At 41.7% G+C, this 26,467-nt stretch overlaps 3 protein-coding genes across 3 annotated transcripts; all 3 read right to left on the bottom strand.

Annotated features, from left to right (window-relative positions):
- Window positions 1-6,173: 6,173 nt before the first annotated feature.
- Window positions 6,174-8,319, bottom strand: LOC133906587 (uncharacterized). Its single transcript, XM_062348532.1, has 4 exons — window positions 8,283-8,319; window positions 7,748-7,934; window positions 6,779-6,854; window positions 6,174-6,604 (listed from the first exon to the last, which is right to left on the bottom strand). The coding sequence occupies exons 1-4, from the start codon at window positions 8,317-8,319 to the stop codon at window positions 6,518-6,520; spliced, it is 387 nt and encodes a 128-aa protein (XP_062204516.1). The 3' UTR covers window positions 6,174-6,517.
- A 319-nt stretch (window positions 8,320-8,638) lies between these two features.
- LOC133908663 (lysine-specific histone demethylase 1 homolog 3-like) lies at window positions 8,639-18,229 on the bottom strand. Its single transcript, XM_062350785.1, has 9 exons — window positions 17,985-18,229; window positions 15,470-17,420; window positions 15,184-15,325; window positions 12,547-14,874; window positions 12,358-12,451; window positions 11,473-11,960; window positions 9,969-10,646; window positions 9,618-9,692; window positions 8,639-9,369 (listed from the first exon to the last, which is right to left on the bottom strand). The coding sequence occupies exons 2-9, from the start codon at window positions 17,074-17,076 to the stop codon at window positions 9,301-9,303; spliced, it is 5,481 nt and encodes a 1,826-aa protein (XP_062206769.1). The 5' UTR covers window positions 17,077-17,420; window positions 17,985-18,229; the 3' UTR covers window positions 8,639-9,300.
- A 5,183-nt stretch (window positions 18,230-23,412) lies between these two features.
- On the bottom strand, window positions 23,413-26,467 carry LOC133908664 (probable WRKY transcription factor 56). Its single transcript, XM_062350787.1, has 2 exons — window positions 25,919-26,467; window positions 23,413-23,901 (listed from the first exon to the last, which is right to left on the bottom strand). The coding sequence occupies exons 1-2, from the start codon at window positions 26,428-26,430 to the stop codon at window positions 23,724-23,726; spliced, it is 690 nt and encodes a 229-aa protein (XP_062206771.1). The 5' UTR covers window positions 26,431-26,467; the 3' UTR covers window positions 23,413-23,723.

Raw genomic sequence — 26,467 nt, 5'->3', positions numbered from 1 at the left:
GACCGCATGCATGTGTCCATAAAAAATGCTACAAGCTGCGTAATTGGAGGCGTACTATATTTGTAGGGTCACGCACGTTGCTTTCACGTTCGGTTAAGAAATAGTCTTCTTCTTAGGTCGCTAACTCATCCAGATATTTTACAATTGATCTCCTCAACTAATGCACCAGAGTCCACAAGGGAAAAAAGAATGAACACTAGTAGTATAAAATAACGGATGACTTCACAAGGATTTTTTTTTTCATTTCCCATCAACATTCTCCACCAAGAACCATGACTCGATCGGTTAGCTAAATGTGCACTCCAGAATTTGGTACCATCAGGTCTAAAAGTTCTTAACCGAACCCAATCAGCGTCCTGGAGAATTTGTAGCAAACAGTGGGCGGAGAAAAAAAATGCCCAAAAGCTCGCTGAAATCAGCGGGCAGTGGCACGCAAAACCGCCGATCCCTCCGGATCCAATCCATTCCATTTGGTCATCTCATCTGCCTAGCTTAAAATCCAGAGGAGTCGATCGAAAGGCCTGATAGGTTGACCCGACCTGAACCTGACCTGGGCTAAATCCTAACCGATTCCCGGGGTGGAAAATAAAGGGAATCGCAACCTCCAAACCTTGAAACCAGCTCCAAACGTGAAAAATCCAAGTGCAAACGACAGCCTCGGACACCAAGGGAGACAAAACTTGCACCGACCAAACTCGAGGTCGACAGAACATTATGTTCATTGGAACAAGCAATTCACATTATGCTGATGAATCTCAAGGGGACATGAATGCCAAACACCGTGTACCAAACGACATGTGCACGACAACACGACATGCAACTCCAACTCCACAAAATCATGGAGTATAAAAGGAAGAACCAATTGACCTATGCTCACTTGCCATGCAACGTCTCAAAAAAGAAAATAATATTATGAGATCTAATCTCATGTATTTAAGAACTGAATCTAATTTATAATATGACATGTGATATAAATTGCTATAAAATATATGGATGAAACTGCTAAAATCATGAGTAAAAAAAGAAATAAATAAAATATAACGTGTTACATTATAAATTAAGTTTAGCACTTAAATACATCATGAGTAAAATAATAATAAATAAAATTTGATAAGCAATAAAAATATCAGGATAACAATTTATTTATCTGACATACTACAAAATCTCCATTGAAAACATTAGCATTGGTATATATGGCAAAGTCAATTGCATAATTTTTAAGTCAAACATTAGATCATTTAACTCAACACCATGTGAACCATTTAGAGAGAAAATATCTATAGATTTAGTGTAGCAATCTTTTAGTTCTATATCATGTAATAACTTCAAGGTTGTCGAGCTTAGTAAAAATCCTAATAGACTTTTGAATGTTTAGAGTTTTTTTAAATATATTTTTTAATAAAGTATCTGTCATATCAATCATAACAAAAAGTAATTACTTCAAAAACGAGCTTGTAGAATTTCTTCATTGTAATAAAATTTATCAAATTTCTTTTGATCCGATTAAAGGTTAAAATCATGCACGATTATGTAACTGTGACCGTTAGTTGAACGGTTGTGTTTGGTTAGGTCACAAATAGCTACCTTTATGAGAAGAGACATTGGGTTTTAGGGGATCGGGTGGCCGCCCCGCTTGCCCAGGGCCGGCTCTGCTGACACCGGGGAGCGCGCCGAGGAGGCGGCATCGTGAGCGAGAGGCAGAGACCTCGCGCGCATTCCCTCGTGGCTCCGGGAAAACGGCAGCACCTGTTGATCGTGGAGCACCTTAACCTGGCGCCCACGATAAAGTTGCGAGACTAAATTGAGCGAAAAGTGCGCCCCCCGCGCGAGCTTTTTCGCGTGAAGTGGCATGAACTCGATGTTCTAGCATATGGGCGTCGTACGGCAGTGTAGTGTCTGAAGGGGGAATGATTGATCTGGGAGCTAGTTGACTAGTAGAAACAAGGTGATGATTTGAGCGCTGCCCTGAAGCAGGAAACTGCAGTGCGCGTTTGACTTGCAGCAGTAGCAGTGTCTTCTAAGCCAAGCGTCGGCTAAAGACACTTGCAGGCAGGTTTCATCTGTGCCTTGGGGTAGTATCAGATGAGGGCTGTTCAGTTTCAAAAATCTGAACAATCTTCTTGCTTTTCAGTTTCACAAGGCTAATGTTGGGCGAATTCCTTCTCTGCCAAAATCTGCTTCCATTCCACATCACACAAGATTAAAAATCAAGTTATGTAGTTTTAACAAGGGACTGTATAATTGGAATTCACATAGGGCGGCTTCTTGAGTTCAGTGGTTAACTTGTTCACCTCCACATAGGTTTCAACAATAGATTCAGTGCATTCCAGCTGGGTCGTAGCAGCAGAATGGATGTTTTCAGAGTAAAAGGGGGAAAAGAATGATCAAGTTGGCCATCTGACGATCAGCAGACAGAAAACAAAAGTATAGATAAAGCAAAATGTACAATTGACTAAGCTGTCGTTCATTTTTCCTGGTCTGACTTTGCAATGCAAAGTAGGATGACCATAAATAAAGCTAAACATTACACTTTTAAAATGCAATAAATTCTGCTAGGTCATCATGAGATCCAACACACGTCATCATGAGTTAAATGATCTAATCAACTTGCGATGCCTTAGATCAAGTCCAGAGTCATGGGAGATTGCCACTGCACAGAATTCTTCCTATATGATGCCATGCTGTAGAACACCACAAACTTGCTTCGCCACGAGGTGAATGCCCTTTTCCCTCCCGTATATATTATTTGGACAAATGGTCAAGAAAAAAAGGTGAATGTGATAGAAAACAGAGAGAGGAAGTTAAAAGTTATTATCGATTGTCCAAAGAGTATGATTGCTTCAGAAGGCAACGAGCTTACTTGTACATGAAGATGCACTTTTTTTTCTCATAAAGATTTCCTTGTCAACCTATCTACCACTAATACAATATCGATGGCGTAAAGAAACACAATCAGTGCTACTTCTTTTAGAAAATATGACATAATATTAGTATCAATAATTCGATATATTCTCTCTGGGTACTTTTGATATTTCAAGGGGCTTTTAACAGAATGAGCAAGCCACCTGCCCATCTCTCATTCACCTTTACAGGAACTTCCAACTCTTAAAGAAGCAGAAAGAAAGGTTATGTATGACCTGTAGCGTCCAACCTGATCGAAATTTGGCAAACCATGACTCTACTTGTTCATTGATCTAGGTCTCCCAGACCAAGTCCAAAGCAAAACTGGACGTTCCATAGGAGCAATGCCATCGCAATCGAAAAATGTACGGGAGATCGACCACCGTGAAGTGAACAAATTGGAATGGTACAGAGAATTTATAAAGGGCATCTCTGATCCTGAGGTAGCCATCGACCCACCTAACACTCAGACTAACCTCAAAATGTTAGGTGATGGAGAGATGGCAAAAATGGTGTAATTCAGAAGATGACCATGACAATATCGTAGCACAGGAAGAAACCTTGTTCTGATCAATATGTAATTCCTGTCACTAAGGGTCAAGCAAAAGCATCAAGAATGTGATTTATGGAAGAGTTTAAACAACTACTTTTCCATATTTATCTACTCAACGGACAAAACAAACGGACTTTGTAGCGTTGGTTATGAGAAGGAAAAAGATTAAGAAAAGGAAGTGACAACCACAGCTGCTACTCCAACAATATGGTATCTGTGTTGTATGGCCAAAAACCATAGATCTAGTATCTCTGACTACATGTTAGGTGGGGCCTATTATGGATTTTTCCCGTTATATCTCGGTTGTTGAACCTTAAGGATCTGCACCCAAAAAGAAAAGAATTAAATGGAGCAGAAAAACTGTAACAAGGAAATTGACCTTAGTAGTAAGGCTGAAAAAATATGGAGCATATTACTGTCATGCTAAACGTGTCAACTGTGCTTCTAGAGGCAAGCTGATGCGGCCAGCGCACCAACTACTTTCGTTTGCAACTTGCAACAGCATGAGCAAGGTCAGAGTGCCAAGCCTGTCGTCCTCAGATGATCTTGTGCAGTATTTTTTTAGAGATGGCCACCAATCTTAAGAGCTGACGATGAACCACCCCATCTGCTGATCTGCTTCAAGAGATTACATTCTTCTACCTCCATATGCATGAATTCAAAAAATAGCTTGCTGTTCCTTGCTTTCATGCATGACAGTAACTTACTTTACCCTCGTATCTTCACTGATATATAGTCCAGCAGTGAGAGTTTCGATCAGGAGTTGAAACAGAAGCCAGTACTTCAGGATTTTGGTGATCTTTTGTTTTGCCTTTTGAAGCTAACTGGTTTAGGTGACTGGAGACAGCAAAAATGTGAACCCTAACAAATATTCGCTTCCTGCACTAGAGTCGCGGTGTATCATCCATGTACCCAAAAGTGAAAAGGATATATGGCTACAGGCTACAGAGCAAAACGCATCCTACAGAATCTCAATGGAATAATGGAACATTGTGGTGACTTTGCTTCAGAAGAGGTTCAGTGAGAAGCTTCTGGATGCATAATATGCTAGATGTCCTCATCTACTGGACTGTTCATGAATGTTCTCTGAAGACTTGTCTTACTTGAGTTTCAGTATGGTCAATATGAATTCACCTAACCTCCTGTTGCTGTCTCTCTCAAAAGAATGCATAGGATATTTGCTACTCCTCCTCAGCATTTCAACCGGTGTCATAAACTTGAAACCTAAGCAGTAGAATTCATCCGAACAGCAAAACTTTCGTTTTAGCAAAAGCAACAAGTGCTATCCGAGATTGTGAACTATCGAGCTTTCTGAAACATATTATCCATCCCATTAGAGAATATACCATTTTGCAAGAGCAGCATTTCTAAGACAGGTGCTAAGGAAACAATACTGATTTTGTAGACGGCAAGATATATACTTGATGTTGTATCATACAACATGTTTCAATCTGAAAGCAAAGAAAGAAGATGACATATGCTACGAGGGCGAATGGCAGAAGAGCAGCACACGAACAAAAAGCAAGCAGAAAGACCTTCCTTCACAGTTGAGTTCACACAATCGTTTGCTTCCAGTACAGACAGACGCTATGGTTCCTTTCTATAACCTGTAAAGAGGGGGAAAACTGTGGATTAATATTTTTTAAAACACTGTTGATAATGCAACGATGCGCTGCCACTTTATCTCTGGGTTGATTGATAAATACCAGAAGTGCATTCCAGCCAGGCGAAACTAGCACCTCCAAGCGCACCAGCTGCGTGGCTTTACTGCTCTGATCAACATGGCAGCGTTCTCACTTCACTTGCATGGAGACAAAAGTGATGTGCAGTTTTGATGTGCGTTCCGCCGGGAAACAGAAAAAAGGAATCCATATAATTTGTGGGAAGAAGCACATTCCTCGAATCAGAATTTTTTTCTTGGCATTCATATTACTCTGCCCAGGAAAAAAATAAAGGGTCTGTGTCATGTCGCCAGCATAAAAAAGATAGCCTAATATCTGTACGCACGCATAATTTTTCGTACCGCAGATTAAGTTGTTGTGATTGGTAACATCTCTCCTTGAGATATGCCAATGCATATTAGATTTGAGCAACCTGGCATCGCATACAAATTAGCTAGTCCCGCATTTTGATACCTTGTTTATGGAATTGTAAGCACATGTAATGGGATGATTCAGTTCTGCAGGTGCGGCTCTAGTGATATAATGGCATACTGACATTTGAAGTTTGAGCTCTACTTTAGCTGAATTTAGGGTTCTACGAAAAAAAATGCATCTGGCAAACACATAAATACACCTAATCTGAACAAAGAAGATGGCTCTCAGAAAAATAGTTTTACATCAATACATATCAGGAAAGCTCGAATAGCTTACAGCTGTTTGCCAAGAAAGAAGTTGAGATTTAGAGAACCCCATCTAAGTCAAAAGGTTGTTTGCATGATCAATGGAGTTGAAGACAGTAACAAGCCGACAGGCTTACAGCGATCGAACACGAATGTTCCATAACTCGACAAAACGGAAAGGTCCATACAAGATTCCTTTCTCTCTTTGTTTTTGTCTAAATCGAAGTAGTGTAAATATACATTTAGAAGGGCTGCTTGGTCTGTGTAATTTCTGTGAAATGCATGAAAAGAATCTGGCAGACATCAGAAAATACCAAGCTTGCATATTTTTGATAAGCCACAAGGGTCACCAATCTCTATTATTTGCTACATAATCAATTAGATTGCTGACATTGTCAACAGTACACTGGATTATCTCCATAAGACCAACAGGGGCCAAAAGAACAATAATTTAACTGGATGTATCAGTTTTGCCTATCAGAGCTAGCACCAAAGGGAATAGAGAAAATACTTGAAAGGCAAAATTACACGAGTCACTGGGTATGCTAGCTAAAAGACAATAGTAGTAACTTTCAACTGCAAGGAAGGAAACACCATCATGAGTTCAGTGATTTATTGGACAAATTGTTTCATAGGATAGCTGCTAGACCCTCCTTTTTGACAGGCCTGTTCCCTGGAAATGACGTGCGAGATACATCAACAAGCGCCTTGAAGCCGTAAGGTTAATGCATCGACAGCTCCGTGAGCACCTTCCTGTTGAGTTGGATGTTCTCCTTCATCAATCCATGCATAAAGTTTCCATAGTTCACCTGGTAGCCAGATGCAAGAAGAGAGCTACTTAAAACAGCAAAATGCAAGGCTGGTAGTGGTACCTTGAATTATTTGTTCTAAAATGAGCATGTACAAAACTATGGTGATTATATGTACCTAGCAAATCCCAAAAATCCATTCCTTTTCAGAAGTAGAGCGCAACAGATACATACCCCATGCAGTCGTGTACCAGCATTAATGCGCTCAATCCAAAGGGATCTCATATCCCTCTTCTTGTTACGCCTGTCCCTGTAGGAATATTGCAAGGCTTTCTCAACCCTCTCCCTTGCTATCTTATGCAATTTTTTGCCCTTCCTCTAAATCCCTTTGCCAACTTGAAAATCTTGCCCTTATTCATTTTCGAGAAACTGGGTTTTCCTGAATCCCTTTTTCCCTTCCTGCAATGTGAACCAAAAGATGGGGAACATTATGTTATCAAATGCTAAATTAGAACTTAGATGCGAGCTAAAACGCCCCAACTCTGCACTTAAAAACCCATCAAAAGGATCATATCATGGCAAAATCCATGTGCACTATCAGTTTGATAAAAAATAACTGCATGGTCACCAAAATATCATTTCGTCGCTCAGCCATTAACTCTCCAAGTCATGCCACCATATAGTAGTATAATGTAATGAACCATGGGTGGTAACATGCCCGAAAAACTACAAGACAACTAAGTATCTCTGTTTCACTTTGTCCAAGGAAACAACTGGTAACTCATGTTAGCACGCTCCCCTCTGCAAACGAAGCAACTGCATTTCCTTTTTATTGAGGAAATGAAAGTTTAGCCGTTCAGTTCACCATCTAAAATCAATTCCCCCTTGATATACTGATACGAACCCAACGTTCCAACCCAATGGACATCTTCAGGCCTCAACACACGCCAGATGTTCACTGCATCAATTGCAACCGGGCACTGTATGCCAGGGCCTGAGGGCCAGACCTAGCGTGGGGCAATGGGGGTTTAGTTGAACCCCCAAATTGGAAAATAAACTGCACCCACACCTTAGCCCCCTAGTCCAATGGCGTCAACTGAGATCGATCTTGCGCTGGATTTGATAGCTCACAGCAGTTAAAGGATATCCTGGAAGGAAACTCACTCTTAGATAAATCCATCCAAGTAGGCTAGGGTTCCTTACCAATGAAAGATAAATCCAAGTCCGGATGGATCTCCACCACACGCCACGCCAATACAAAGAGGACGGGAACGACGGCAGTAAGGGAGGAGTTCCTTCCCTAGGGTGCCTCCGCGGCTGGCGTGCTTCGGTGGAGAGGAGGCTGGAGGCGGGTTAGGCGGCGCGGCCGACTGCGAAGCATTTTTCTGGGCTGATTGAAGAGCAAGGCCCAGTCTGGCCCGACATGGTTAGGCCCGAAGTTTTTTTTGGTATTTTCCGTAAAGAATAAAATTTCCTTTCCTAAAACATTATAGAATATAATTCCTTTTTTATATCTGTACCTAATAAATATGTACAAGAATATATGCGAATTTAAGATACGAACATTACAACTATGAAAAAACTATAGAGGTCAACAACATTATGTAGGTATTTAGCATAAAAGAACTTGCGTAGGTGACTGAAAAAAAAAGTTGCAGAAGGGTTTCGGACAAACCCCAATATTTACAAAGCGAGTTTTTGTAAACAAACAAGCAGCCATAAAACTAACTCAAGTTACCGAAACGGCGAAAACTGTTGGATGCTATAGTAAACATCCTGTAACTAGCATATTAAAGCGCGGAGTTCTTTTTGCTGCTAGCAAAAAGTCATTAGGAGGAAGTAAATTAAGCTCTCACGAGAGAGCTCCAAGTACACGGTTAAAGAAAAAGAAACAGAAAACATGCTGTGCTACACTATAGAATAATATACAAGTATTGGAACATCATGGCACACATAGTCCTGACGTCTGTCTCCGTTGACTCTATGTAAAAGTTCAGGCAAAACTCCAACCAGCTGGGAGCCGCATGAAATTAATTATATATTCATGCCAAAACAAGCAAACATGTGGAGATGGGCGGAAAGCAACAAGAGAACTTCGGAGGTAGCAAATAATTTTCTTTTGCAATCATTTAGCATTCAACAATCATGAAGGAGGGGCACATTGTAGGCAGCGAAGGATATACAAATGGCTGCTAATCTCAACCTTCTCTGCCAAACTGCAGCCTTTTTAACCTGACCGACTATAAGTTAGATGCCTGTTAGAAACTGCAAAAGAACTATACAACAGAGAGAAGAGAAGGATCTACTTTGGTGTAAGTTAACTCTGAACAACGAACAGGGTTAATCCGCTAAGCCGGACTTAACTACCATCATGTAAGGCGCATGAGCCCTCATTGCATATGAGACCGCTCTGAATCCCGGATCTTCATATGCCACTTCATCAAGCCACAGAATTCAACTTGCCATCCAAGCTTACTGCATGCACAACATGCTTGTCGAGTGCACAGAGGTCTAACCCTTTGACTGATCTATAGCTATGATGATGGAAATGATGCTTACTAGATACAAAAATAAATGTGCCGATCTGGTCAATGGTCTTCTGGGCAACCACCCAGATAGTCTGAGTAATCGTCCTGCTGATCTTGCCAGCAACACTGATGAAACCATTTTGGAGCCACGGCCACTGAATGACAGCTTGGTGTTTTAAAAGAGAAATTTCTTCCCTCGCACATAACACCTTCCTGCATATGTGAACGTTATGGTTTGGCAGGTTTGCTAACAACATACAAATGCCTGTCAACCAACTTGTCCACAAAGGATTCGATCTGCATTGATTGTAAACTCCCATGAGTTAAAACATATATAGAAGCATACATCATTGCAGTTAAGTAAAAGAAATATCAGAAAACATTATTAAGTCATAGAATGGCTCCTCGAGGTCAGAAGCCCAAGCCATCAGAGAGAAGTAAAAAAACAACAGAATAATGCCCACCATTGATAGAGAGCTATGAAGTACTAGTAAGGCAGGGTCAAAAAGTATAAAACTATGGTAAGAAGTGAATATCGTATGCACCTTGTTTTTCCTTTTAACATCAAGAAACTCATGAGAAGTCATCAACTTCTCTCCTTCTGTGCATGACTCCGTGATCTGTTGAGACCAGAGAAAAACAGAGACTACAGTCAGTATTATTACTATCATGACCTAATGCACCCGGCATGTGTGCCCAAATATACCACAAAAGGCTGATGAAAATAACATGGTAAGAGAATAGATCAACACAAGCAGCATTACATGGAAAATAAACATTTAAAGTATGAACCAACTACCATAAAACAATGCCAAAAGAAAGTCTGTTAAGGTACCTTTTCAAGTTGATAATTCAAACACTACACAATTTTTATTAAAAAATTGAGGATATTATACCTTGTTAACAGCTTTCCGCATAATTGTTTTGTACCCCTCCCTGTCAATCTTTTTTCCTCTGTATAATGGCATTAGCAGCGAGGCTATGAAATTCACAAGAGCCTGTTTTAGTTCCACACCTCTCGACTGACCTTCTGATGCAGGTTTGCTCTCAGCAACCTGTGAGGCAGAACTACGGCATGTCTGCTTCTGACTACTTGAATCTTCTTCATCGGGTATGTGTATCCGACTGTAGAATTCTTTATCAGCTTCCATTGCCTGTGCCTGCCACCTCTCAATGGCTAGAGGATCCTTGACACCATCGATGCAGATTGTATCAGTATCAACCCATGCCCTCGTAAACCGACTGTCTACAGCACAGCTATCTGTAGAATGATCCCTAATATTTGTTAGGCAGGCTTTCTCGTTTGATTGGCTCCTCTGTGTGCAGTTATCTTCAGTCATTTTTGAGCTGTCAACGTCAGCACAGTTGGTGTTGTCAGCTGATGAGTCCTTAGCTTTGCCATTCCTGGAATCAATTTCTGATATGCACTCAAGTCTCCCAAAATTATCCTTCGACACTTTTTTTCTTGTATCAGATTCGTCCAAATAGTGATCACGCCTCGCAAAAGTATGGAATGATGGTATCTTTGGAAGCTCACGAGGCACATTTATCTCTGCCTCTACAGATGCATATGCCTATGAATAAACCAACACACAAAAAACTGGCATGAGTTAGATGAGTTTCCTTTTCTTTTGTAAAACACCGCAAAAGTTCACTTACTCTAGGATCAACATCACCGATTGGAATATTCATATACCACTCTAGTCTGTTTCAAACATTAATTACCACAGTTGACCATTGACTGCCTCAAATTTTGTCAAATTCCTTTTTTTATCTGAATTATTCAATCTAAACAATCAAAAGTCGGAGTTGAATCTTCTTACATTTTTCTAGTTTCTAAACATCCAACTTTCTATGTATTTTTTTTAAAATTTCCATTTGTAGTGGATGTTCGATCACTTGTGCACATGATAGTCAACAGCGGTAAATACAACTTGCTCCAACCATTGCACAATATAAGGCATGTCCCAAACACGCCCACAAATTAAGGAGTTCATCAGTTTAAGAAAATAACATGGAAATGACCAAACTAGCCTCTTGTAAATGTATTGGAAAGAAGCATTTGCACTCAGTAATAAATAAAAGAAAAGAAGGGCAATGGATAAGAAAAAAAAAGAATATCTCAATAATTTTGCATACACAGCTACACACCTATTATGCAACAAGACTAGTAGAAAGATATATGCCCTAGATTTTGCAACAGAGGATATAAAGTTTACAGTAGCATAAAATTTCCAACTTTGCAGTGTCAGGTATTAAAATTGTGATAATACTGAGCGGCACATAACAAACTCTCAGTTTTTTATGCATAATGTTCATTTCAGAGCTGATAAGGTTGGCGAAGATAAAAACCAGGCTAGTCGGACAAATCTTAATAAAAAGAAAACTTTAGTCACCCACCTGTGCAGCTGCTATGGCAGTAGCTCGAGCAGCCTCGGCAGCAGCGAATGCAGCAGCTTCTTCCTCAGACATAGGAACGACAAGCTCTACCTGAGGTTTGATACCGTGATGTTGCTTTTGGGAAAGTGAGCTGCCATCGGACCTGGTAGCTGTCACAGTTTCCAATTTTGTGTCCTTGTTCTCAGACTTCTTGTTTGTTTTGGGTGGTGAGTGGCTACTGGGAGATGCTCCATGCTGGCGCTGCGAAGCTACTTTATGATTGTCCAAAGTATCATCTTGCACACGTAAAGTAGGCTTTCCTGATTGCAGATCCTTACTCCTGGTCTTAGTTGATTCAATTGATGGTATTCGACGCAGCAATTTGAGTCCATTGCTAGCCTTTTCTTTACGAAAGACTTCAATCCACACACTGACCAACTGACGAGCTATAGCACGAATATCTCGGCTTGTGTGCATGCAAACTTTCTCCTTTACAGTCCTCCCAATTCCTGCATGAAGTTCAAGAGAAGAATCAGGTTTGTCGCCAAGCTGCGATAGCAAACAATTTAGACAAGCATCCACACAATACCTATAACAAACAGACATCAATCTAGCAGTGCACAAATAAACCACTACTATCTCATTAGTCATTAATGTCAGATATTTGCATATTTGTTTTCCTATAGATATTCTAGCAAAGTTAGTTAATAAACAAACATTATACAAAAAGTAAAATGGGAAGGGGTTTGCTTAATTGGTAAGGTAAATTAGATTCCTAGGAATGTAATAAGTAATAACCCACTATGGTGTCTCTTCCAAAGGAAGGGAGGAACATGAAACACCTGCCATGTCGACAAGCATTTTCTAACAAATGCCACTTTAAAGGATATTGAACTATGTGCATACCTGATAAACGCACAGCTACCAGATCAGTTGAAACAATCACAAGCAAGCGCACACAGTGCCGCAGTAGTTGAGTAGCATTTTTCCCTAGTGAATCCTGCCAAAATTAGAATGTAAACACAAACAACTTCAATATAGGAAAAGTACCGGTATCCTGCAATGCATAAAGAAACAACTCATCAATCTACTTACAAGTATCCAAGAGTTCAGTGTACTTAGTCCTTCTTTAGACCCGGCAAATGATTTAAGAACATCAGCGGGAAGCTTCAATAATTCCTTAGCCAAATGTAGGCGCCCTGACGTAGTTTTTACACTGAAGAACATTTCTTGCAGCAAAGATTCCTTGCTAACAATTGGATACATTATATCAGATGAGTTTTTACTTAGAGCGGTTGAAAGTTCGCATGCTTCAAGTCTATTTGACATGTCTCTAACTTCATTTCTTTCACTGTCTGACTGCATTTGGTAAGTCTGCAGAGCTTCAACCTCAGCGATATAGTCATTTCCAGTGTTTACTAAGTCAATGATGCGAACAGCTTCTCGCAAACCACTCAAAACTGCACCACCAACAGTATCTGGATGCTCTTTGCATGTTGCTTCACCAGCAAAAAACAAACAATTTGCAACTGGTCTTCCGAGAATATCATAATCTCGCCCGGATGCTCCAACTGCAACGTAAGAGTAAGCACCTCTACTAAAGGGATCAAGGCCCCAATTTGTCACAACAGATGCAACTGGATCAGGTACAGAAGCATCCCTAAAGAGCTTTCGGAGAACCACCATAGCATTGTTAACATGATCACCGGAACTGATGCTTTGTCCATCTATAGCAGCCTTCCCAACAACTAGAGCTATCAGAACTGGTGCCCCAACTGTCTTTCTGAGATTCCAAAACATAAAGCACCGTCCTCTTAAATCTGTTTCTTCTGCAGTTGCACCAAAGTAATCCACATTATCATCCCAAAATACCTCAGGGAACTCCAATACTATTTTGTTTAGAACACCAAACCCAAGCCTGTTTATCGAAGATAGTTTCCAGTCTGGCAAGGAAGGAGAAAATTTAATTGTCTGTGCTTTCAAGCAACCAAGAGGAACAGTTATTAACACAGCATCTCCAATAAATTCACTTCCATTTGAAGTGGAAACCTTAACATGTTTCCCACCCGCACAGCTAGCACCTGATTCCTCGGATCCATAGAGTACTTCAGTTACAACATGGTTTAACCTAACATCAAGTCCTTTTGCAAGGCTATGCAGAACAGTGTCATAGCCACCTTTGATCATGCAATGAGCACCTCCAAATCCTCCATATACATCATCCTGGTTCCAGTATGGAAGGGATACAGATTTGAGCGTTGCAGCACAACCATACTCTAAGTGTGCAAAGTGCCAGTTCATAACTCTTCTCTCAAGAGGGCTGAGAACATCTATCTTATCGTCCTTCCCACAATGAGCTATCTCCTTTTCTGTTGCAGCACTTTTGGAAATGTCTACAGCTCCAGAGTTGGCCATACTTGTCAAGTGATCATCCTGCTCCACAGAAGCTGTAGGTTGAGCTGCACGATGCTTCCTAAGAGCATACTCCAATCCATCCTCAAGGGATAAACCCATTGCGCTCTCACCATTTTGTGCAAAAAGCAGTGCCATCTCATCAAGAAGGCCATTGTATTCAGCTTCTAAATCTTCATCCAAATCATCAGGAACCTTGTCACCAGTGACTACATCATAGAGAGGGCAAGCACTGTTTAACACAGTCAGTTCAAGACCAAGCTGAGAACAAATCAAAGAGGATGGATCAGCCCGTCTTTCAGTAGCGATATCAGCCTCGACTCCTGTAATAATGCTAGCACCCAAATCCACAGGAACTGAAAGTGATGTGCGATCTGTGTAAACACGACCACCAATCCTATCACGTGCCTCAAGAACAGTGACCGAAAAACCTTGTCGTTGCAAATGGCGCGCAGCAGTTAAACCAGCAGGACCAGCTCCCACAATGATTATCGTTTTGCGATACACACCAGATTCAACTCTATCACTTATTGGACGGCTGTTTCTACAATTTTCAATACCAGCTGCTTCTGGTTGATTAGGGACTTCAACTTTTCCAACAGGACTGTCCAGATATGACCTGCAGTGGATACCGAAATTGCTGGATGGCAGCGATGCATCTCTACCCTCAGTTGACATGTCTAGATTCTTTTCTTCAATAGGCTGTTCTTCAGACTTCAAGTGAGGTAGCAACTCCAGAGCATCACAGTGAATAGTGGGGCAATTCTTTTCATTTGATGCTTCTACCAAAGCACATTCAGTATTTTTAACACTTGCAGTTCTGCAACATTCAATGCCCGTGCCATACTCAGGACCCTTATTCTGGAGTGATGCAGCGACAATGCCATCTTGAAGGCTGTCTGATTCCATTTCATGTGATTCATTTAGCTTGGGTACTTCCACAACTTCAGAACAAGGAGTATTGTGCCCCTTTACCACCTTGCCTGATGCAATTCCAGCATTTATGCAGCCCTGGAAATTGATGAAAAAAGGGGTGTTATCATGCAGGCACTTCTGTATTTTACCAAAACATATTAACTAAAAGACAGTTTTTAACAAGCCAAGAAGGTTAGTAGTAAATTGGAGATCTACAAGCTGATTGCATATAAAAGGGAAAAGATGTTCAATGATTCAGAATATTATTGAGAAGTCTTCAAAGAGGTACGATAGCTGCAGCTAACGCTGGGTGGAAGTTCATGGCTTAATTTGGTAAGTGCATTTGGAAAATAACAAAACATATGTTATGAAACCTGATCAAGAACTACAGGCAACTTAACTTACATTTTGGTCTAAGAATAAATACACATCACGAATAAGTGCTTGACGTGACGACTCATATTTCAAAGGAACATCAGAAACACCACATTCTGCAAGATCCAATAAATGTTTAACATCCTTGCTCCAGTGACTTAGTATTACATTCCTGGAATGCAAAAAGAAACAGACAAAGATAAATCATGATGCAGAGTTAATTCCACTAAGCACATAAATTTGAGATTAATATGGTAAAAAGGAAATTGGGGTAGATAGCAATGGTTACAGCAGCAAAAAAAAACATTTAACCTACCTGCACTCTAGGTACTCCTGAAGGCCACCCTTGCGCTTCAAGACTTCCTTAAACTTGATCTTCTCAATTGGTGTAACAGCCTTCGCCTTTAGGCCAGCACGTACTGCAGCAACACCATTATCACCTCCACTCTCATAAACTTCTGAAGTTTTAATTTTATCTTTCGATTTGACGGATTGATCCGCAAAACCTGCTGAGGGGTTTGAGAACAGCCCCTGCTCTTGCATTAGAGTTTCCCAGTCAACATCGCCTTCATATGCCATGTCACCATGTTTGCGTTTTCTGGAACTTCGTGTAACACGTTTCACCTTTGATGCATTGTCCATGTCTTCAAAATCCGATGGTGCTGCCATGTCAACCATATCCAGATCTTTTGCAGGTGCCGTCATGTTACGAGGAGGACAAGAATCCTTGGCCCCAAAAGCAGCCAGCTGATCCAAATTTTCTTCTGTACGTACATCTGCATTTGGTTCAATCTTCCCATCATTAGGGCCACCTGTACACCCTGCCACACTGGTTGTCAACGAATTAGACTGCTTAGCACTTGATCTCGACAGCTGAACATCACTTCTAAGTCGCTGCTTTGATAAAACATCACTTTCTGCCGTCTCAGCTGGTTTAGCATCAACAGATGATAATGCCTCTTTTTGTCGAACAGGTTTCCTGGGTACCTGTTTTGGTTTTAGACCAGTTTTCCTTTTTATGGTTGATGTTGGTGACTTGCCTTGTGAACAATCTACATCATCACTGCTGTCCTTCCCTAATATTTGGGAACATGTGTGCGCATCAGAAACACCCCCAGTGATTGCATTTGCTGCAGTGCAAGATGCTTTTTCAGCAAGCTCTCCTGAACAAGATTTCAACCTAGGGTGATTGCTTGCCCAAGCTGAAACTTCAAAGTGATGACTAGCCCCATCGAAAGAGTTTCTAGATCCATCCCTTAGTACATTGTTGGCTTCCACATCTTGTAAAAGCGCTTCTCCAAATGACAGGCGACATAATCCATCATCTGCAGCCTTCTCTTTCCCATCAGACTTCTTTTCCAGTTCAGGACCCAAAGTTTGGTGAGCACCAACCTTAGAGCGTCTGTTAAAATTGTTAGTGTTTGCCTTTGCCTTTGCCTTTGCCTTCCGGGGCAATGAGGCTTTCCGATCATGCGCACCAGCATTCTTCATCTCTTCCTTTGTGCGCCGCCTCCTCCTTTTGGTGCCCTTGGAAGCTGTATCCAGAGCCAAACCAGATCCCTTGTCAAGACCTTCCTCATCATGTGGACAAGCAAGACCCACACCTTCTGCCTCCTTCTCTGAGACTTGCCGAGACTTCCGACCAGATTTTGTAAACAGCACCGACAAGGAGTCTTCCAACCCCAAATCATCCAAACCCTGCACGCCGTGCCCAGCCACTTCACCATCCCCCACTTTCACGCCATCATGACTGCTCCTCTCATCAGCAACACCCACACCTTTATCAACAACACCCTGCGCATCTTCCTGTTGAGCCAATACCTCACCCTTGGCACCACATTGAGCCACTGCAACACCAGTGCCATCCTTGCCCTTCTTCCGCTTCTTCAACTTATTCTTTATAATAGCCAAGGTATCATCCATCTCCCTTTTCAACACACAAACCCTCAGCCACCACGGGTTCCACCAGGAGAGGACTTCACTTGGGTCATGGGGGTTCAGCTGAACCCCCAATTTTTTTGGAAAACTGAATGCACCCTCACCATAGTCGGGTACCAAAAGGATCTATGGTGCCAACTAGGGCTTGTTTGGTTGCCACCTTGAGCTGAATTTGCCTGACCGAAGTCCTCCCTGAAATTACCGGAGTGGTGTTTGGTTGGTGCCCTGATATGCTGGCTGACTCAGGCACAGGAAATCGGACGCCTGAGTTTGTTGTGCACACCCTTCATGCAAGCCCACAAAGCATCGCCAGTGGCAGACCAAGGATTCTGCAGTTGGGTATTCCCAAGCAAAAAAAAAAATGTTCAATCCAAAATGTGAAAAGTCCACAACAGCATGAATTAAAGTACAAATTGTTCACACTACAGATGTCTTAACTAATTAAGAGAAACTGCAAAAAAATTAAAGAAAAATACAATTTAACTTTGCGTTCCTTCATGGCTTGGAAGCATTTGATGATGTCTCTATCCTTAACTTGGATAAAAAAATTCACGCTCAAGAGATGTAACCATCCTATTTATCATCTTATTCTTCACATAATTCTTTGCAGAAAATACTCTCAACCCTAGCAGTTGCTACTGGAAGAATTAGAGAAGCTTGTACAATACATCATATTTGAGGTTTTCTTTGTTTCAACAAGCATAATGGAAAGCTCAGCAAGATTTTTTTCACTTTTCTAAACCTTTCATCTCTACGCAGCTCTTTCCCACGAAGATTTCAAATCATCCGATTTCTTCTTCATTTGCCAATCGTACATTCACCTCAAAACGAAATAATGGTACCAACTGCGCAAGGAAATCAGGAACTGGGTGGGATGTGGGGATTCTCCTCACCGTGTTCGTGTGGCGCTCGACCTCGCTGCTGCCCTGCTGCTCGGCTGCGGCGTGCCGGCGCTCCCAGCCTCCCTCGCTGGCCGCGCGGTCGGGCCTTCGGACTGCTGCCGGCCGCCCTAGGGTTTCGTCAATTAGGGGCGACGGGGACTGGGGACTTGGGGAGAGAACGAGGGGAGACAGGAGAGAGCGGCAGAAGCGACCGAGCGAGAGTCGAGACTCGAGGGACGGAGAGAAGAGGTGCGCCGTGCGCGTGAGCGAAACGGCCGTCGCCGTCGGGTGTGGCCAGGTTTGCCGAAGCCCAACGCCCATATCTGACCTGCTGTCGTGCCTCGTCTAAATGTTGCGGATTGGGCTCCAGTCTAGAAAAAACGAAGAATTTGGCCCAAATGTTAGATGTATACATGTATACTTCTAGGTTAAAATTAATGGTAAATAAGGCAAATTATATATGTGTTTGTGCTATGGTGTCAACAGGCATGTTCTTTTTCTGAGGAACGTCGACAAAGATGTTGATTGCGCACAGTGTGTAATGCGCTTAGAAGACGTGGATATAGCTTGTTTTACTATTTTGCATGGCATGTAGTAAAGCGCGCGAAAGGTGGCTACCAAGTGTAACAGTCTAGCAGCTAAGTCTGTTTAATTCCATAAATAGGGTAGACACTAAATTACAAATATGTCAATAGAGGGTTTTATAGTAACCGAAAAACAGTCACAAGAGACACAAGAGGCACACTACAAATAAAAAAGAGAATGGTAGGCGGATAAATCTTGTTAGAGCATCAAGGTGAGAAATTGATGTTGGACATGTAAAGCGCAGGAAAAGCGGGTGACAAGCATATTAATCTAGCAGTTATCATCCGTTTAATTCCATAAATCGATATGCGCTAGATAACAAATATGTCAACTTAGGTTTAGTCTCTACTATATAAATCAGAAGTTGATCGTGTGTCACCCACTCTCACCTCACGTTCCCCACTCCATCTAATAAAAAATGAAAAAAGCCCAGGCGAAAAAACACCCGAACCATGAAGAACTAGGTCAACTCCCTTGTGCACGCACGTGCCTCCACCCTCCCCAACCACCCAGCCTACCGCCCCAATCCTCATCTCCCCTGTGCATGCCCTGCCCTCCAAAAATTATCGCCCTACACAGTGCCCCACCCCGCCACCGTGAGCCCCCCTCGCTTTGGTGTTTTCATGTTGATCTTCTTGGGTGAAGCAAAAAATCGTGCAATGGGTGCAGGCACGTAGTGGCTGGCATGTGTAGATCTAGGTCGAGCCATTGTGAGAAATCTGTGAATCCGAGCAAGACGAAGAGATTAATCGAGTTTTGTTTTGTTCTTTTATTTTATTTTAGTCATCTTCTTTGGTATGTTCACGTTGTCTCATCCGATCCCTGTGTGTTTCCGGCAATCCGGCCACGACCTTGCCGGTGTTTTTTCCTTTGTGTGTGTGGGGGGGGGGCATTTCACTTGAGTTGGACATAGCCATGGCCCAGGGGGCACTTTCGATCCAGCGGAGGATGGGAGGGTTCTGAGCATATCCACCAGCGACACGTACGGTCTCGGTTCAATTCTCCACTGTAGGAGCACAACGGTGGGTTTTGATGGTGATTTGGTGTGCGGCGTGCTAGATTCCAATGACTCGTTAATCAGCAACTAGAGGCTACAACTTTGTTTTGCTAAACATCATGGTGTCGACCGCCGAGTGATTTCAGCGAATTGCTGCTCCATTTGCACCATGGGCACATGTTGTTTTGCCCATGACATGGATGGAAGCTTCAAGAGGAGGGGGCGAGAAGCAGGGGATGTGCCACGGAGGATGCTATCCATGGCCATGAATCATAGAGCTAGCTCTGCTCCAGTGAGCAGTGGCTGGGGAGATCAACACAAATGCTCCCTTGGTTGATTGGTGCTAGGCCTCCAGTGTGTTCAACTTTTGCTCCATCGATGACAACCACAAACAGATCTGAGATGATCTAGTGAGGCTAGACCTGTCCCAATACATATTTAGTAGTTCAACATGGTTTCACGCACATTCGTGCCCAATTAGCTAGATTTGCATTTGCTGATATATTGCATACAATGGGCGGCGGTGCAACCGAGTCCGCCGGTCCAACGAGCCACTTCCCCTTTTCATGCTTCGAGCCTTCTAGAAAGCATGATTTATTATTGGTTTTTTTAATGATGATTAACATACTTCATTTTGCTTATTGTGTAGGTTAGAACAAGGTACCTAGGTGGGGAACCAGAGAGAGGGTGTCATGGAGACGTCGCTTTATTAGAGTACAGAAGATATGAGGCAGCGAAAGAGCCCTCCTAGCTTGGGAACTAGTCACCTGATCAAGGGACGGTACAATCTCACTCCCTCTTCGTTGTCCCTGGTTTGGCCCCATGTTTTTAAATGCTTTTGCTCTTGCAGCTCATCGGCGATGGAGTTTTGGCTGTGTGGAGGTGGCAACATACACGGGGAGGGTGTCGTCTTCGTCTTGGCAATAGCGAGACCATGCTGTGGAACAGGCTCAACCGTCAGGCTGTTCCAAGCTTCTATGGTCTGTCATCCACTCGTGATAGGGTGAGACTATTTTGTGCTCATTTGGATGCTCGTGCTCCATTTGATTTTAGGGCTTTGGGTAGAATCACTTGTTTACATACCACTCCATCTTTGTTTGATAAGCAATTCAATGTGTGTTTACATGACTCATGACAGTGCAGGAGTTGTGCTTTGTTTTTGACCGCTCAAGTGTCCTCTGCTTGGGGTGAAGCGTCAAGTTCCCAGGAGCTCTGTTTTAGTTCAGATCTGGTGGTATTCTTATATCCTACAAACATTCCCTGATGATTATATTAGTTTATCTCCCTTGTAAACTGCGTGCTCTGCTCTTCTGGTTATCATGGGGTCATCTATTCTTCAGTTCTTCTTGTTGATTTAAAGTTGGATCAGGACTTTTGTGTCATTCAGTTTCCGCTGTTGTTCTTTCCACAACAAATTCTATTAAGTGTACTCTTTGTATCCTACAGGATTAGAGACAGTTGCATTGTGCAAAGCCAACCGTATCGTTCTGCTGAAAGGACCGGTGACATTATAAGAGGGGGTGAATTAGGATACTTAGAATCTATTCGTTTCAAAAACTATACAAGATAAACCTATATCAATTTCTATCTAAATGTGCTCTAGATTTATTTAGTGTGTTTACTCTACCAATTAAAGCGCTTGTAACCTATCTAAGAAGGTAAATTGTAAGAATGTAAATGCGGAAACGTAAATAAGGTAGAAAGAGAACCCAGCACAAGGGTGTTTATCTCGTGGTATTGATGGCATAAATACCATCCCTAGTCCACATTAGTGCTACACAAAGGATATGCTTCCGATTGACACCCGGTCATAGCTCTTGAGCCACCAAGTCACAAAAATAAGACCTCCATCTGGATGAGCCACCAAGTCACCAAGATAAGGTCTCATCATTAGCCTCTCTTTCAGTTTCTTGGCGTCGTGATCACTTCAGAGCTTGAGTCACCAAGGCAAGGGTCTCCGCGTCCCCATACACGCTTCTCGTTGTCGCTCCACACCAAATCGGAGGGTCAACAAGTTTGCCGACGAGTCACCAAGACTCTAAGGTACCGGCGTACCAAGAGGTACAAGCATGATCACTCCTTGATCCAATTTCTAGGCAGCAATCACCTAGCAACACACTCTCTAAGCCTATAAGCACCAATCACTCTGTAATAGTGTGCTTAATCGCATTGGATGATCACTTTAAGCACTTTAGTGGCTTGGATATCTTCTCATGTGTGCATAAACTTCTCAGGACTCCAGCAATGTCAAATGGCGGAGTGGGGAGGGGGTATTTATAGCTTTAAACCCGTGCACTAGCTGTTAATCCAATGGCTCAGAAAAGTTGTTAACACCAGATGATCCGGTGAGAATAATAGTACTAACACCGAATCATCCTGTGAGTACACTCTCACAAACTAGCCGTTGGAACCCCCACTCAAGCCTCTGTGAACACCGAAGACTCTAGTATATACTTCATCTCCATCACTGGTCTATCCGGTGAATATATACTTAACATCTGAGCCAACTGCATCCTCTCTGTGTAAATTGCTCTGGTGTAAGCATCCGGTGCATATCACTTCATCACTGGACTATCTGATGTCTTGAACTTCGTTATGCCTCTTTGCACTGTTCATTGTTCGGTGTAGCCTTGCTTTATCACCGGACCTTCCGACGTGTTGATCTTCGATCTTCCACAGCTGCAACCTTCTCTGGTGAAAATGATCCGGTGTGTATCTTCCTCTAATTACCGGACTATCCGGTGGGTTGTTCTATTATGCCTTTTCGACAGAAACACTCTGTTGTTGCTATGCTTTGATCACCGGACTATCCAGTGAGGCTTAGCCTTCATGAGTCTGGTTGATTTACCTTTGGAATCCGACCGAGAGGATTCAGTCTTAGGGTTGTCATGCATCCAGGAGCTCCAGCCTTCCCTCGGAGCCCTAGGACCCTCCTGACGACGAGCATATGGTCCTCAGTTTTGTTGGCTGGCTCCCTAACCACCTTGGCCTAGCTTGCTCGGTTTATAAAGGGTGTCGCCAAGAACCACGTCCACTCAGGCTTAAACTTAGGTGTACAACTCATTCTTAAGTGAATGTTAGAACTCCTAACATTATTTACAAAAAAGAAAAAACACATGGTGATGGGAACTCTCTCAATGCGTGTGGGCTATGATTGTGGACATTTGGACATGGAAATGGATATTGCAAGGCATTTTTCACTGTAAATTTATTCTAAATAAATGGAATTAAATCTGTAATGCGTAGACACATGACAGGTTCTATTTCATGCTTGATTAGGGTTTTCTGAAAGTCATGGTAGGAGTAATTACTTACAGGAAATGAAAATTTGAACTTGGATGTACGTACCTACACATGAAATTTTGGATTCACCACTTATCTATTACATATACTAAAGGGTCAAGATTTAAAGCGATGCTAGGGTCAAGTATTGTAGCTACTGTTCATATGGGTCATATATATGTGTGCATATATATATATATATATATATATATACACACGTATATGTGTCTGCACGTACACATATATCATATATATAAGTATACATATATGTATACATATGTGTACGTACACATAATTTTTTGTGAAATTTCAGAAAAATAGCGAAAGTAATAATAGTTATATTGAGAAATAGACTGAAATAATCTAAAATGCATAGGAAAATATCTAAAACTAAAAAAAAATGAAACAAATTTAGTTAGGTTTGTATTACTGTCATCTACATGTTAATATTATGTGCATTTTGATCTTCTTTTATTATGCTTTATGCAATAAAAAAAATAGGTGCAACGTATGCACACCAATCCGGCTAGTATTCTTTAAAGAACCATACATATAGAGCATGATAATGAGATGTGAAATGAAAATGACTTTGGATTATATTGTTTGCTCAATACATATTTGCAAAACTTAATATACACGATGTACATATTTACACCACCAGTGCACAGGGTACGCACATATATAGAGGATCAGTGTTTTTCTAAAACATATATAGCATGCATATGTGTGATCAGCAGAATATAATGGGGAGGTAGGCACTTTTTTCTCCTTTTCTCCCCCCCTTCGAGTTGGCTTACATATCTAAGTTTACAGTGCTACAATATACAATATGTATTAATGTTTGTATTGCTTGACCGTAATGATCGACCATTCGATCACGATTCATATTAGAACTGTGAGAGGAACTGGAGCTGCTTCAGGATGGGGCTGAGCGCCTCCATGAGCTTCTCGCAGGGATGGTTGTGGACGCCCTCGTACGTGGTCACGACGATGCTCGTGTCCTTGGCCAGGCGCTGCACCTGCTTCTTCACGTTGCACGTGTGATGGGTGCACCGGTAGTAGCTCCTGCATCGGCAGCAGTGTTTTGTAACAAATTAAAGGGAAAGTATACGAATACAAAGTACTAGCTGAATTTTTATTCAGTAAAATCCTTAATATAAAACAAGAAATTACACGTTATAGAACTGAAAAACTGGCGGTGGTAAGATCTCTATTACCCAACATAAAAACACTTATTCTAAAACATAAAACCAACAATCAGAAAATCCTTTTCTACTTTCGGGAGTACGTACTCCCACATACATATCTCATTACATAGGGAGTATCTCGTGTGATAAATGGTATGTATATGGAGCATGTGAGTATATAAGATCATCTAAGTGGTATGTATAGTTTTTTAGTGGTTTACACATTTTTTTAGTGTATTATATTTTATGTACAAATACAAAGGTATTATCAAAATCTAATAAAATTGATGGACTCCTTTTCTATTTTTTCATATAGTTTACATTGGAGTATCTTAGAATGAGTATATAAGTATACTTATAGTGACAAAAGAGTATATCTATTTCATTTATGTGGTATATCATAGTAGGGAGTATGTACTCCTGAGAGTATATACTAGTTTTACTATATATATATATATATATATATATATATATATCATATTTGATTCTCGAGAGTATGTACTCTCACGTATATATCTCATAACATAAGGAGTATCTTATATAATAAATGGTATGTATATAAAGCATTTGAGTATATAAGATCATCTAAGTGGTATGTATACTTTTTTATGTGGTTTGCACATATTTTTTTAGTATATTTGAGTATATTACATTATATATATATATATATAGCATATTTGGTACTCTTGAGAGTATGTACTCTCACATACGTATTTCATAATATAAGAGTATCTCATATAATAAATAGTATGCATATAGAATATTTGAGTACGGAGTATATAAGATCATCTAAGTGGTATGTATATTTTTAGGTGGTTTGCACATATTTTTTAGTATATTTGAGTATATTACATTTTATGTACAAATATAAAGGTATTATTGAAATCTATTAAAATTGATGAACTTCTTTTTAATTTTTTCATGTAGTTCACATTAAAGTATCTTAGAATGAGTGTATAAATATACTCATAGTGATAAAAGAGTATATCTGGTTTATTTATGAGGTATATTATAGTAGGGAGTATGTACTTCTAGTATATATATACACGACGAGTCTATTCTGCGCCTAGACGTAATATAGTTTTCACTGTTGCGCCACCCCCAGTTACAACTCAAATAACTTTCAGTTACGATGAAGAAAATAGTCAATTACGACAACACAGATAGTTAAGTTACGACCATAACTATATCGGTCGCAACTGACATATTTTATGAATTGTAACTATACTATTTTTGGGATTGTAACTAGGGTGCAAACAGATGTGAACAAATTACAATCATAACGAAAAATACATAATTATGACTGAAGAAAATACTGAATTATGATTATATATATTTATAGTACCTAGTATATCTTGTGGATCGCTAGATGCATGATTAATACACGTGTCATTTTAAGCAGGGAACAGCCATGTAGATGTATGAGGATAGAGATATTTGGCGAACAACATATATAGAGGTCCGGCGTACGTAGCTCTCCAACCGTATCCAGGATCCACCAATCAAAATCAAGGGGCATGCATGCAGGGCGTCAACGCGGCGGTCCCGGTCAAGCTAACACACCCATCATTCTTGCACGGCCCATGCATATTAGTTCGGGAGCGTTGAACCTCCATTTCTTTTCTTAATGCATGTCAAGATGATGCACGCCGTGATATAGTTGGATACTTGGATGCATGCGATTTTTTTTGGCGATGAGAATGCATGCGAAATTGCGAATACAACAAGACATACAATGTAAGTACATTTCAGCGTACGTACGCACCTGTGCATCCAATAATATTGATCCACATCCACGCGCGACATAATACAATTATGCATGCATGCGTTCGGTCCATTCGACGTCGTTGCACTCGTGCATGAAATGATGAATCAAGAATGTTGAGAAATCGAACCTGGGGTTGGCGCTGTTCTTGACGGCCTTCTGTCCGTACTTCCTCCACCGGTAGCCGTCGTCCAGGATGTCGTTCACGCTCCTCGTCTGGAACGCGAACCGCGGCCTGCTCATCTTCTTCTTCCCTGACCTCCCTTTGCCGCCGCCCTTTGCCGCCTTCTCTTTACCACTACTCCCGCTGCCCCCTGCCTCAGCGCCATCGTTCTCCCCGCTCTGGTCCATCTGCACGGCCTCTTGCAGCCCCGGCAAGGCCGGGCTCATCAAGCTGGCCTGCCGGAGCAGCGACGACCAGTCCATCGCCGGGAGAATCATCGGCGCCACCGTTGCCGCCAGCTGATCAGGGCCCAGAGGAAGGTTATTGCACGCCGGCGGCTGCTGCTGTTGGAGGGCTGCGAGGGTACTATGCTGATCATCCGATGATAAGATCGGGGGCGCAAGCGGAGGCGACGGCACGGCGAAATAGGGGAAGCTCGGGAGTGCGTGTGCGTCGTCGTCTCCTTGCAGGTTCTCCATTGAAGGGCTCTGAGCTGGGCGCGTGCGTTCCAGGAGA

Source organism: Phragmites australis, chromosome 2, assembly GCF_958298935.1.
Source record: "Phragmites australis chromosome 2, lpPhrAust1.1, whole genome shotgun sequence".
Classification (NCBI taxonomy): domain Eukaryota; kingdom Viridiplantae; phylum Streptophyta; class Magnoliopsida; order Poales; family Poaceae; genus Phragmites; species Phragmites australis.
The sequence above is the reverse complement of the archived record's forward strand: the minus strand, read 5'-3'. Positions and strand labels throughout refer to the sequence as shown.

What these genes read in the sequence shown, in the direction of transcription:
- LOC133908663 (XM_062350785.1), bottom strand. Translation starts at nt 17,076, where the DNA reads ATGGATGATACCTTGGCTATTATAAAGAATAAGTTGAAGAAGCGGAAG. An exon ending in CTGCCATAGCAGCTGCACAG is followed by an intron (nt 10,647 to 11,472) that starts GTGGGTGACTAA and finishes GTTTATTCATAG; the next exon opens with GCATATGCATCTGTAGAGGC. An exon ending in TGCGGAAAGCTGTTAACAAG is followed by an intron (nt 9,693 to 9,968) that starts GTATAATATCCT and finishes TGGTCTCAACAG; the next exon opens with ATCACGGAGTCATGCACAGA.
- LOC133906587 (XM_062348532.1), bottom strand. Translation starts at nt 8,319, where the DNA reads ATGTTTACTATAGCATCCAACAGTTTTCGCCGTTTCG. An exon ending in CAACAGTTTTCGCCGTTTCG is followed by an intron (nt 7,935 to 8,282) that starts GTAACTTGAGTT and finishes CTCTTCAATCAG; the next exon opens with CCCAGAAAAATGCTTCGCAG. An exon ending in CTGGTACACGACTGCATGGG is followed by an intron (nt 6,605 to 6,778) that starts GTATGTATCTGT and finishes TCTGGCTACCAG; the next exon opens with GTGAACTATGGAAACTTTAT.
- LOC133908664 (XM_062350787.1), bottom strand. Translation starts at nt 26,430, where the DNA reads ATGGAGAACCTGCAAGGAGACGACGACGCACACGCACTCCCGAGCTTC. An exon ending in AAGAACAGCGCCAACCCCAG is followed by an intron (nt 23,902 to 25,918) that starts GTTCGATTTCTC and finishes CTGCCGATGCAG; the next exon opens with GAGCTACTACCGGTGCACCC.